Source organism: Hippocampus bargibanti, linkage group LG18 (assembly GCF_051943395.1).
Source record: "Hippocampus bargibanti isolate YZ-2025 linkage group LG18, ASM5194339v1, whole genome shotgun sequence".
NCBI classification, from domain to species: Eukaryota; Metazoa; Chordata; class Actinopteri; order Syngnathiformes; family Syngnathidae; genus Hippocampus; species Hippocampus bargibanti.
The window spans coordinates 4,186,717-4,199,193 of NC_142751.1; the positions used below are offsets into that span (position 1 = coordinate 4,186,717).

Sequence of the window (12,477 nt, forward strand, 5' to 3'; positions counted from 1 at the left end):
ACTTGCAGTTATGGTTTCCTGCCAAGTGTGTGAAAAATAAATGTTGGAGAAAACAATCACAGATAGGGGCCTCTACGCGTCATAAAATCAGGTATATTTTAATATTTTTTTTACAATGCTTGTAAAAAAAAAGTACAGCCAGTCCCAAGCCCGGATAAATACAGACATGCGAATCAAGCCTCTTTAAGATGGAGGACACTGATTCGCTGTGGTGACCCCTTGAAGGGAAAAGCCGAAAGGAAAAGAAGTACAGAACAGTACAGTGACAAAATACCATCGCTATTAAAAATTCCGATCTTTTTATGAACATTGAACGTACCGCTAGTTGACCAATCGCAGCGCGACTTTTTTTTTGCCGTAAATTGTGACAGTCATGTAAAAATGATGAATCGGGCTGCTGTCTGAGATTGACTTTTCTTCACTTTTTAGCGATTCTCGTCATTGATGTTGTCAGGAACCGTAAGTGTCTGACTTTTGGAATGTTTTAAATTTATATAAAAGCTGAAAAGAAACAAATATACAACGTCACGTTATTTTGCTATCCTGCTAGTCGCTAACTATGTTCCACTGGGTCTGAAAGATAAATACAAATGTCCGCCATGCATATATCAAGTGTTATTCACCACCTTTCGACTCTTTCAGTCACAATGTCAGTCCCAGCTTTGCTCGTCCTTTACGGGAGCCAAACCGGGACTGCCCAGGACACAGCCCAGAGGATTTTCAGGCAGGCCATCAGAAGGCGTCTACGAGTGCATTTGTCATCACTCGATGACTATAATGTTGTAAGATTACCACTTTGGTACGACATTGTGGCAAATAGAACTGCTCTCACTTTTGTTGTGGCCTCTCTTCTAACAGGCTAATTTGATCTCAGAGTCACTGGTCGTTTTTGTCTGCTCAACCACTGGCCAAGGAGATCCTCCTGACAACATGAAGGTAATGCTTCAAGTCTTTGTTGGTTAAACTTGTTGCGAGTTGTGAATTTTATTACCTCAAATATTTTTAAATAGACTTATTGCTCAAAACAATATTCTAACTGTGCTCAGTTATGTTTCTCTCCAAAGAACTTCTGGAAGTTTCTCTTCAGAAAGTCTTTACTGATTGGATCTCTACGCCGGTTGGACTGTGCCGTGCTGGGTCTGGGAGATTCGTCCTACCCAAAGTTAGTCTTGTTCATGATCAGGGTGCTCGTTAGGAACAATTTGTATCGAGTACAGTACATCTTTTATTTTTGTTTGTAGGTTCAATTTTGTGGCCAAGAAGCTGCACAAGCGTCTGGCGCAGTTGGGTGCCTCTTTGCTGCTGCCCGTCGGGCTTGCCGATGACCAACATGACCTCGGGTACTAACAAGTTTGCTGTTGCAGGCATTCGTATGCGATATGTCATACGGTCAATTCAAAATGTGTTTCTCCAACAGGCCTGATGCGGTGATTGATGTGTGGCTATCATCGTTTTGGGGAAAAGTGTTTGCGCTGTACCCATGTTTTGCAGATATGACGCCACTGAGAGAAGATCAGCCGTGAGTACTTTCTTCTTTCGATAAACTGAATTCAATTTGGCTTCATTTTTACATGAGGTTTATTTTTCTAACATCCACTCTGAATTTGGTCTGGTTCCTCCACAGTCTTCCTCCGACGTATACGTTTAACTTTCTGGAGGACCTCGATGACAAGACGGACGATTGTCAAATAATTTCTTCAATGGCAACCGGCCTCTCTGAATCGCATCCCTTCCCCGCCAAACTGTTGTGCAATGATAGAGTCACTCACCCGAATCATTTTCAAGATGTGAGGCACATCGAGTTTGACATCACGGGCTCCGACATAGAGTAAGGACGACCTTGATGTGATATTTGGATGTGGTACTGTGCTCGACTTTCTGTTGATTGCATTTAACTCATTGACTGCCAGACGATGTGCAAAAATGTGTCCATTCCAGTGCCAGGGTTTTTGTCACTGTCACTTGAATTCCAGGACCCACAGAATATTAAGTTTTAGGATGACATAAACATTCAATGCGGCGTTAGAAATCATAGACTCTCTTTTTTTATCCGAAAAAAAACAGTTAATTCCCAAGTTATATGAGTTTGGAGGTATCTGAACTTGAAATGGGTGCGGCTGTACAAAATACAATCCATATTGATTTACTGTGACTGTAAAGCAGGGGTCTCAAACTCAATTTACCCGGGGGCCGCTGGAGGCCAGAGTGAGGCTGGGCCGCATCGGTTTTTCCACAAGAAAATCACAGATAAAACATTCCAATGTTCTCAAAATCTTTATTTTTAACACACAAAAAATGAATTAAACGAATAAATGGAAAAATGAATATAAAAATAAATGAACCAGTAATGAATAAATAAAATAATTTAATGATCATAAGGCAGTTACAGACGACTGACAAAAAACACAGGAAAACTAATTATTTTAATACAGTTTCAAATGTCTGTATTCACAGTTCTTTAACCTTTAACTTTCTTAACATCAATAAAATATTGAACATGAACTGTCCTAAACATTGCTTATCTTGCCTACTTGTTCAGCTCCGTACACAAGTTCCATTCATATCAATCATGCCGCACTAACATTAATCTTTCATATCAAGGCGGGCCGTAAAATATTCTTTCGGGGGCCGCATTTGGCCCGCGGGCCGGGAGTTTGAGACCACTGCTGTAAAGTGTCTTTGAGAGTTTTGAAAGGCGCTTATAAATGAATTTTATTATTATCATTGTTATCATCATCATCAGAACATGGACAAAAGACAAATTCGGCCCCCTCATGGAAGGGAAAAACATTGCCGGAGGTCGGACCAATGCTTTATTGAAAGAAAACAACACACAAAAAAAGAACAACAAAACCCAAACAAATTCGGGAATGGCAGCAACTGAGTTTAAAAAACAAACAAGTGTTTATTTATTTATTTATTTATTTATTTATAAATGTGTGTATTTATGTGTTTTTATAGTTTTTATTTATGTATTTATTCATGTTTATCAGACTTGATCTTAGTTTTACTCCCTGATGATTTCTACTATCTCTGTGACTGCTTTATTTCCTGTATATGATAGTTGTCCATGTTAAGCGCTTTGTTCCAGCTTCAGCTGTTGTTAAAGCGCTATATCAATCAATATGTATCGTATTATATTCATTGATTGGTCATCCTTGTGTAGTTTTACTGCAGGCGACGTCGTCATGATGCGTCCTTGCAACGCGGCCGAAGACGTTGAAGAATTCTGTCAACTGCTCAGATTGGACCCCAAGGCCAGATTCTCTCTGACGCCGACAAATGGCTCTGCAGGTAAGTCTGTGTGATGTCATTAACTTTCTTCTTCTTCATTCACGATGACCCCAACCGCCCCCTGCGCTCAGTTCCGGTGAGGCTTGGACGACCGTGCACGTTGCGTGACTTGGCGGCCAGCTACCTGGACATCGCCGCCGTGCCTCGTCGCTCCTTCTTCGAACTGCTCGCCACTTTCTCGGGTGACGAGTTGGAGCGGGAAAAACTGGTTGAGTTCAGCTCGGCTGAAGGCCAAGAGGAGCTGCACAACTACTGCAATCGACCACGGCGCACCACGCTCGAGGTGGCTCAGGGTCCCTTTTGTTGACTCTCTTGCCCCCCCGAACCTTCACTAAGTACAGTGAGACCTCAACTTACGAACTTAATTGGTTCCCAGACAGAGTGTGTAAGGCGAAAAGTGTGTATCTCAAAAAAAAAAATTCCCATAGGAAACCATTAAAATGGGAATAATCCGTTCCCGGGTTTCCATAAAATATACTTTTCAACTAAATAAACCTTAAAACTACACACAACATACCTTATTGTATGTATAATACATGTGCTATTGTATTGTAATGAAAGAAATACACTGCATTGTATCATAAAGTCACTTTATTTACATTTGTGATGGTCATTGATGGCTTGATGGAATGGCGTTGGAGGTTGAATGTCAAAGGAAATTGCTGTTTGGAAAGAGAGGCGCATTACATGAGGACTGTAATTAAAGAAATAACTGTGCTGTAAAATAAAGTTTTATTTACCTTTTGATGGTCGTTGATGGCTTATGGAAGGAGAGTCACCTTCCATAAGGACTGTTGGTAACTAAACCTCTGGTGCTGTTCGGTCGTGTGCTTCCGCCGAAGATCACTCCGCCAGCCGTGGTGGGTGTGTATTATGAAAATAGTGCTTATTATAAGGTTTAATTTTCATAAATTTGACGTTTGTAAGATAAGTTGTTTGTAAGATAAGGTGTTTGTAAGTTGAGGTCTCACTGTATTTTTGTGCTTCAGGTCTTGGCCGACTTCCCCCACACAACGGCGCAACTGAAGGTTGACTACCTGCTGGATCTTTTCCCTGCCATCCAGCCCCGTTCGTTTTCCATCGCCTCCTCTCTCCGGGTACCCCAGACGGCCTCTTTTTCTCCAATGTTTTTTCTTGTATGATTTCAGAGTGATCAATCATTTTCCGTGCGACACGCAGGCTCACCCACAAAGGCTCCAGATTCTGGTCGCGGTGGTCAAATACAAAACCAAGATGTACAAACCGCGCCGAGGTCACTGCTCCACCTGGTTGGCCTCGCTGGATCCCGCAAAAGGTCATCATCCCGTTGATTGATTTAGATTCCATCCGGGAGCTTTGCTGGATCGACAGAAGGCCTCATATGTGTCCCCGTTTTTGTTTTGTAGATGTTTACGTGCCTCTCTGGGTCAAAAAGGGGACGCTTCGCTTTCCCGCGGACCCAAAGACCCCTGTGATCATGGTTGGGCCGGGAACGGGGGTGGCGCCCTTTCGCTCCGCTTTACAAGAGAGGACTGCTGAGGGGAAAAATGGTGAGGACTTTCCGCTTGCGGGGACGCGTGAGGGGTGACGTCATCCTGATTTATTTCTGAATTCATGCTTACCGTACAGCCAACGTTCTGTTCTTTGGCTGTCGATCGGAATCCAAAGACTTTTACTTCAGTTCCGAGTGGAAGGAGATGACAAAATCTGCTCAGTTGACCCTCTTCACTGCCTTCTCTCGGGATCAGGTCGAACGCTTTTCTCTTGTGCTTACACCTTTTTGAGTTCTTGAGCTTCCTTTTTGACTGCCTCGCACGAGTAGTCCAAATTTAGCAAAATGGCTGCAATTTGGCCCCGTGAAAGTGGAGTGGATTGAATTTACGAACATTTATCAGAGATGTTCGATCGGACACTGGACAAAAGCTCGACCCCAGAAAGATTGTCTTTTACTGCCGGCAGGAGACGCAGCCATTCATGACAGACACCTGTATTCTGCAGCCCTCTGCCAAGCTATTTATTGGGAGTACAGTGAGACCTCAACTTACGAACTTAATTGGTTCCCAGACAGAGTGTGTAAGGCGAAAAGTGTGTATCTCAAAAAAAATAATCCCATAGGAAACTATTAAAATGGGAATAATCCGTTCCCGGGTTTCCATAAAATATAGTTTTTAACTAAATAAGCCTTAAAACTACACACAACATACCTTATTCTATGTATAATAAATATTGTATTGTAATGAAAGAAATACACTGCATTGTATCATAAAGTCACAAAGAGAGGCACATTACATGAGGACTGTAATTAAAGAAATAAACTGTGCTGTAAAATAAAGTTTTTTTCAACTTCTTCGATTGCCCGAGTCCGTCGCTTTGAGAGCACAGAAACACCTTTTGCAACAGACGCACCTTTGATGGCTTCTGTGTTCCGGAGAATGGGAGCAATGGTTGACTTAGCATAGCCGTGCTCTGCCACTAAATCACACAACCGCACACCTTCGTGTTTTTCAATTATCTCCTTCTTCTCAGCGCCGGTGATTTTATTTTGTGTCTTCTTGGGCTAAACACGAGCCTGTGGTGGGGTTTTTTTTTTTCAATCATAGTAAAATTATCAGCAAAAAGCTCCAAGTAGGCGATCGACGTGTGCATTCAATGAGAGGGGGTGTGCAAAGTAGCGCCGGCTGGAGCGCTGTTCGGTCGTGTGTTTCCGCCTAAGATCACTCTGCCAGCCGTGGTGGGTGTGTATTATGAAAATAGTGATTATTATAAGGTTTAATTTTCATAAATTAGAGGTTCTTAAGACGAAAAGTTTGTAAGATAAGGTGTTTGTAAGTTGAGGTCTCAATATATATGCAAATTAAAGTGATACATTAGTAAAACATAGTTTTCTTGATTAGAATACCACACCTCTTGAGTTCTAAGCACAAACAGCTGTCAGCAATAAAACATTGTTTTTTCCATGAACTGATAAATGTGTAACCTGGCTAATGAGCTCTTCCTGTGAAAGAGTTTCAAGTCGTAAATTACTCCTGTGATAAAGGAGTTTCCCCAAGTCCTAAATTCTGTCCAAGGCCAGATCTCCTAGATGAAGATGACAGTTTAACAAGCTGTGTCTGTTGACCTCAGATTGACCCCAGGTTGTCTTTGCTTCAATTGTGTATTCAAGTCACACATGTTGGATTGGCCTTTATTAGTCTTGCAGTGGAGAAATTTAGATTTCACTGCAGCAAAGTGATGAAAGTTGACTAAGCATATAACAGCATGAAACCTTTAAATATGATAATTTCTTATTCTCCATCAACATTTAAATAAATATATGCTGCCCCTCCATATTTTAACTTTGTTCATCAAAAGTAGGTGCCGTCATGTGAAAACCATTTGTTTTGTCAACACAGGAGGAAAAGATTTACGTGCAGCAGCGCGTACGAGAGAACGACACTCTCATTTGGGACCTGATCGCCAACAAAGGAGCCTACTTCTACATTGCCGGGTGAGGTCTTGGGGACTTCTGTCTTGCCGCACACTTCCACGAACGCTCGCTGACGGTTGACGTCTCCGCACAGAAATGCTAAAGACATGCCGAGTGGCGTGCGTGACGCTCTGATGGCGGCGTTCCAACAGCGTGGAGGCGTCTCCCATGACGATGCCGAGACCATGCTGGCGGCCATGGAGAAGTCGGGCAAATTCCAGAGCGAGACCTGGTCCTGACTTTCACGTTCCAATGCAGAAGCGGCCGCCATGCGAGTACGCTTGTGCTCTTGCAATTGAGAAAGAAGGGATATTAAAATAAACCTCAAGTGAAGTTCCAAAGTGTCATTCAGGTAACTATCGTATTTTATGCAGGTGAACCGAAATATATTCTACTTTCTTAAAAGTTTACAGGACTCCTTAAAATTCGGTGAGCCTTATGTATGGTCTTTACGCGAATGTGTTGCCCGACCCAAAATGGCTCCTTGCTGGAGACATGCTTACGTTATAACTTGTTGTTGGTTCAGTGAACCATGTCGCTGTTTTATTAAATTTATTTATTTATTAAGTTTCTGCTACAGCGCCGAAAAAGAAGAACCGTGATTATGTTAATTAAAACGCACACTTTAATAATAGTTTTGACCGTCTCAACAAATACAGGTAGGCCTTCCTGCCTTTTCTTCTTCAGTTAGACTCGAGAGGCGTTCACGACCACCTCAGAAAAACGGCAATTAACCATCACTGTACTCCAACGAAGCTACGAACATTGAAAATAATGCATCAAAAGAGAAAATGAAGCGAGGAAATCACAAAATAAAATTTGCGGGGGTGGCTATAGAATTTATTTTGTGTTTTCTTCACGATTTTCTTTTTTGATGCATTATTTTCAATGTTCGTAGTTTCATTGAAACAATGAATATACGATTTTCGGAGGCGGCGTCGAGGGCCACTAATCGAATGGAAGGAGCACACCTCCATCTAGTGGCTGCATTGTAGATTGCGTTCTACAATCCAGTGCGTCCAATACAGTACGTGAAAAAAATTACAGAAGAGGCCATTCGTTGAAGGTGCGCCTCGCAATCCAGTGCGCTTTATAGTGTGGAAAATACGGTACTTGTTGTTACTTCAACCCACGGCATGTAGATTCAGACCAATTGTCCGTCACCGATCGGGAAAATGAACACATTTTATATACAGAAGATTCATTTTAAAAGAGTTGCACCATTATGATGGCAACGTTGTTCGGAGCACAACGTTGCTCGTTTCTTCTTTGCTCCTTCCAACAAATGTTGCAGCGCTTCTTATCGCAGCGCCAGACTGTGGACCTGGTAGATCTCCTTGGGGAAGTTGACTTGTTGCTCCTCGTAGATGACGCTGAGACCCGCTCTGCCCACCAGATTATGGACAATCTGCAAGTCTCGACACACGCTGCTGTCCACCTCGTCCGGGATCACGCCTTCGTACGAAACATTGTCTTTGATGACGATGAGGCCGTTGGGCCGCAAGGCTTTTTGGCAGCGACGCAAGAACTCCACCAGATGGTTGTCGGTCAGGTGGCCTGCAGAGAATCAGAATCATCTTTATTGCTAGGAATTTGTCTCCGGTAGAACTCGCTGCACTAGTATCATAAAAAATGGAGGCACGAAACAGTTCTATTTGGGTTACTGTTTAGAGCACAGGTGTCAAAGTCAAGGCCCGCGGGCCAAATCCGGCCCACCACATCATTTTTTTTGGCCCGCGAAAGCAAATCTAACTTGTTAAATTCCATGATGATTGCTAAAATCTCAGCCAAAATTTCATATTTTTGCATGTCAACCACAATAAAAGTCAATATTCTTGACTTCAGATTTGAAAACGAGCTATTCATTAATTTGCTGTGTGCTCTATATGTAATATTTGAAGGGATTTAAACATTCTAATGGGTTCCCCAAATTCATAACTCGAGAGGAAACCATAACTACAATGTGGCCCGTGGCAAAAAAATGACTTTGACACCCCTGCTTTAGAGAGTTAACGGCTTGGGGGAAGAAGCTGTTTAAATGTCTGCTGGATTTGGTGCGCATGGATCGGTAGCGCCTGCCTGAGGGGAGTAGCAAGAAAAGGTGGTGGGCAGGGTGCAGAGGGTCCAGTAAGATTTTCCGCGCCTTTGGATTCTTGCAGTGTGCAAGTCGTCGAATGTGGGTAGGGTGGTGCCAATGATTTTTTTTCCCCGCCGTCCTAACTGTCCGTCAGGACAGTTAGGACATTTGATTCCACTGTCTTTAACAAAAAAAAATCTGCATTTTTGTCCTTAATTGCTACAATAACCCATGCCGAGATGACATTTTCAGATGGTCTGAGCTGTAAAATACGGATCAAATGAAGTGTCAGGATACCATAAACAGAATCACCTATGACCCACTGGATCCAGATGACATCATAACGTCCACTCTCGGGTACAAAGTCCTGCAGGCCGCTACAGAAGTAGTGTCCCACTCTCTTGCCATCCTCTCCCAGGTATGTCTTGGCTTTCTCCAGGAACTCCTGCGTCACATCCACCAGGTCCACCGTCTTGAAGAGAGGCAGCAGCAGACGCTTGGTGATCCTGCCGATGCCCGCGCCGCAGTCCAGAGCGTAGCCGGCGCTGGTCTTGCCTGCCCCTTCCTGCACCCACAGGAATCAAAAACGCATTTCCTTGAGTTTCGAAATGTGATTATAAAGTAAATGTCTTATTATTTCTTAGCTGGGCATCTGTTGGGTTACCTGGGACTTTAAGAAGGGGCGGGGCCACCGCTAACAGGTGACCATTCACTTGCCTAATTTTAAAAAATGACATCGCGGTTGACTCATTCGGAAATTTGTCCCTTCGTCGCCAGCCTAACTTCCAAAGGTAAGCCACATTTTTGTTTTTTATCACGGCTTTTGTCTTTTCGATTCAATGTTGCTTGCTTGCTGGCTTTGTTTTGTTTGTGTGCTTTGCTTTGTTCCCGTGACGCTTTTTGCTGCTTCGCTTAAAGGACAACCGACGTCACTTTTTTGTTTCTGAACTGACATCAGAAAAACGTTTCATAGCATCTAAAATACCCAAAACACGCAATATGATATTTTATTTAAATGCAAAACACCAATAAAAATGACTTAAAGTGTCCAAAATATGCAAAAAATTGAGCTGCAAGTTGGGCATTTTCAGAAAGTCCCGCCCCCAGTTCGTGATGTCACGCCAAGACGTCTTGCATTGCTGGAGAATCAAAACAATGGCTTCAGATTGGGAGAATATGCTTTCTTGTTACACATCCATTTATGAATATGATTCAAATAGTTCTGAAGAGGAAAGCATACATGTTTGCAATTGATTAAAGAAGTGCTTCCGTGTCATTTTGAGGCATCTGGACTGCAATGTAGCGTCCCAGAAAAGAGGCAGAAAATTCCTCCCTGTGAGGAATGAATCAGCCCGTTTCCACAGTCTGATAAATTCCTTATATGGAGCTTGGCCGCCCTCTTCTGGCTCTTTTTGGTGCAACATGACGTTTTCAGACCAAACAAGCACAGCAAAATGCATTGACGTGATGGAAGGACTGCTACAATGTGTCCTTTTTTTTCGGTCAGGGGCGTTCCTTCAGTGAAGTCACGTACGGACTCGTCACCAACTCAAAAACAAGACTTCCAGAATATTCAGCGCGTGTCTTAAAACGCAAAATATAGCTATATACGGTGGAATCTTATTAAAATACGCTCAGTAGAAGTCATTTGAAGCCATTTTACAAATTATGGACACAACTTGTCCGGTGACGTCGGTTGTCCTTTAACGCGGCTTGTTCACAGTCAGCAGTTGCAAACATTTCGCTGGAGTGTTTCAGGAACGTTTTAAAGTTTAGCCTTGAAATTGCAGCTGTGTGTATGATTGGTTCTGTTTCGGGTTCATTGGAAAGTTTAAAGGATGATTTTGGCTTTAAGTCTCGATTTGGTCATGCCATCGTTTTGCTTCCGGGTTGGCCTGCTGGGATTTGTAGTCCTTTTGCCCAATTGCACGTTTGCTTGCTGGGATTTGTGGACTACAAATTTTTGCTCATTCCACTTGTATGTTTTTTTTCGTTGTCTTTAGACTATGAATCTTGATGAAATTGGGATTACATTTATCAGAATTAAAGATGACTGATAGTGGACCGTGCTAAACTCAATGGGTTGGGATAAAATCACGATTGACAATGTTATTGCTAAGATGAAGGTATTTGGTTATATAGTGCTAGTAAAAGTGCCACATAAAGACGTATTGTAATAATATTGTGAGAAATTCATTTTGATGCTTTTTTTAAGCGCTCATTTTTAATTTGTCAACTACAAAATGTGATTCCAATTTTAGTTTTCTTTTTTGGTGAACTATGCTAACGAATCCGAATCAACTATTGTATAGAACTGCACTTTGGATGTCTTGTGTGCTCAGCGCAATGTAAATAGTTAACAAAAATAGTTATTACTCCGAGGAACTTGCGAAGGAAAGCCTTGGATCCATTAATATCGATGCTGGAGATCTTTCCATAGCCCCCCAGCATGCCGTCCACTGTGGGCGGAACTTCCTTCCAGTAGCCCTCAGCATTGGAGTAGAACTTTGTCTCTCCCACTGTGTCACCCATCCTTAATAGAAGCACAGCAAACAGTGTAGTGTCCGAGTTTAGTGATGGTTATTTTGGATGAAAACCATCAATGGTGCAATTTCCAATAAATTTGGCATTTCACTATTGACACCCCTTGCACACAAATTCGTCGGAACTAAAATCGAGCGAAAAACAACAAAAGTGGAGATGGAACGTTTCTTGGGGTACTTGTAGTCCTTCTTTGCCCCCACACACGTGGCACCGTTATAACGACACAACAACCCTTGAATGGACATTAACTTATAACACGCAGACCGTTTGATCGAATAAAATGTACGTTCTCCAATGACATCTACAAGACTCGCTTAAAAGAACGAATGATCAGTCGTACTGTACTTCCAAATTGCAAAGCCTAACTCACATTGCTTTTAACATCGAGCACGCTAACCGAAAGCAAACTGCTTCCGCGGGCTAAAAAAAACACACAGACAGAAAACACATAAACGGGATCAACTTTTACCTCGTTAGCCCCACGCACCAGTTAGCCTTCGAACCCACGTTCACCCATACCGGTATCGGGTCTTGCGTTTTCTATTTGCAACCATCGCCGTGACGTTGACGTCATTTCCTTATTTGGGCCCGACAGAAAAAGCGACGCCGCGGGCGCCCTCTGCATTTGGTATAGTTCTATTGGCCTTCACTGTGTCCTTTACCCAAAACGAGTCGAGTTTGGACTTTTGACTTTTAGGGGCGGAGGGTGGGGGTGTTTTTGCTTAAAAGACAACCGACACCATTTTTTTGTTTCTTAACTGAAATCAGAAAAACGTTTTATAGCATCTAAAATACCCAAAACACGCAGGCTGATATTTTTAGTCAAATGCAAAACACCAATAAAAATGAGTTAGTGTCCCAAAACTACTTCAAAATGATTTCGGAAATTGCGAATTTCAGAAGGTCCCGCCCCCTTGTTCGTGACGTCATGCCAGGATGTCTTCGCCTTGCTCTAGAATCAAAACAATGGCTTCAGATTCGGAGAAGATGCTTTCTTGTTACTCATCCAGTTATGAATATGATTCAAATAGTTCTGAAGAGGAAAGCATAAATGTTTGCAATCGATTAAAGAAGTAATTCCGTGTCATTTTGTGGCATCTGGACTGGAATGTAGCAT

At 42.5% G+C, this 12,477-nt stretch overlaps 2 protein-coding genes across 3 annotated transcripts; one reads left to right on the forward strand and one right to left on the reverse strand.

Moving 5' to 3' along the window:
• Nucleotides 1-340: 340 nt before the first annotated feature.
• ndor1 (NADPH dependent diflavin oxidoreductase 1) lies at nucleotides 341-7,086 on the forward strand. Its single transcript, XM_089019737.1, has 15 exons — nucleotides 341-459; nucleotides 643-782; nucleotides 859-936; nucleotides 1,065-1,162; nucleotides 1,242-1,340; nucleotides 1,418-1,519; nucleotides 1,625-1,828; nucleotides 3,167-3,294; nucleotides 3,366-3,577; nucleotides 4,284-4,391; nucleotides 4,474-4,588; nucleotides 4,680-4,823; nucleotides 4,903-5,021; nucleotides 6,666-6,760; nucleotides 6,834-7,086. The coding sequence occupies exons 2-15, from the start codon at nucleotides 648-650 to the stop codon at nucleotides 6,976-6,978; spliced, it is 1,782 nt and encodes a 593-aa protein (XP_088875863.1). The 5' UTR covers nucleotides 341-459; nucleotides 643-647; the 3' UTR covers nucleotides 6,979-7,086.
• A 144-nt stretch (nucleotides 7,087-7,230) lies between these two features.
• On the reverse strand, nucleotides 7,231-12,020 carry ntmt1 (N-terminal Xaa-Pro-Lys N-methyltransferase 1). 2 transcript variants are annotated; one of them, XM_089019739.1, is made up of 4 exons: nucleotides 11,830-12,020; nucleotides 11,193-11,349; nucleotides 9,114-9,381; nucleotides 7,231-8,296 (listed from the first exon to the last, which is right to left on the reverse strand). In XM_089019739.1, the coding sequence occupies exons 2-4, from the start codon at nucleotides 11,346-11,348 to the stop codon at nucleotides 8,040-8,042; spliced, it is 681 nt and encodes a 226-aa protein (XP_088875865.1). In that variant the 5' UTR covers nucleotide 11,349; nucleotides 11,830-12,020; the 3' UTR covers nucleotides 7,231-8,039. The 2 variants fall into 2 exon arrangements, with proteins under 2 accessions (XP_088875865.1, XP_088875867.1); XM_089019741.1 differs by having other exon boundaries at nucleotides 9,129-9,381; nucleotides 11,830-12,008.
• Between the last annotated feature and the right edge of the window lie 457 nt (nucleotides 12,021-12,477).

Bases quoted from the DNA above. Each gene is read 5' to 3' on its own strand.
- ntmt1 (XM_089019739.1), bottom strand. From the start codon at position 11,348: ATGGGTGACACAGTGGGAGAGACAAAGTTCTACTCCAATGCTGAGGGC. The intron at 9,382-11,192 runs GTAATAACTATT...CTGTGGGTGCAG, and splicing joins TCCTTCGCAAGTTCCTCGGA to GAAGGGGCAGGCAAGACCAG. The intron at 8,297-9,113 runs GTATCCTGACAC...GATTCTCTGCAG, and splicing joins CATAGGTGATTCTGTTTATG to GCCACCTGACCGACAACCAT.
- ndor1 (XM_089019737.1), top strand. From the start codon at position 648: ATGTCAGTCCCAGCTTTGCTCGTCCTTTACGGGAGCCAAACCGGGACT. The intron at 1,163-1,241 runs GTTAGTCTTGTT...TTTTGTTTGTAG, and splicing joins GGAGATTCGTCCTACCCAAA to GTTCAATTTTGTGGCCAAGA. The intron at 3,578-4,283 runs GTGGCTCAGGGT...TTTGTGCTTCAG, and splicing joins CACGGCGCACCACGCTCGAG to GTCTTGGCCGACTTCCCCCA.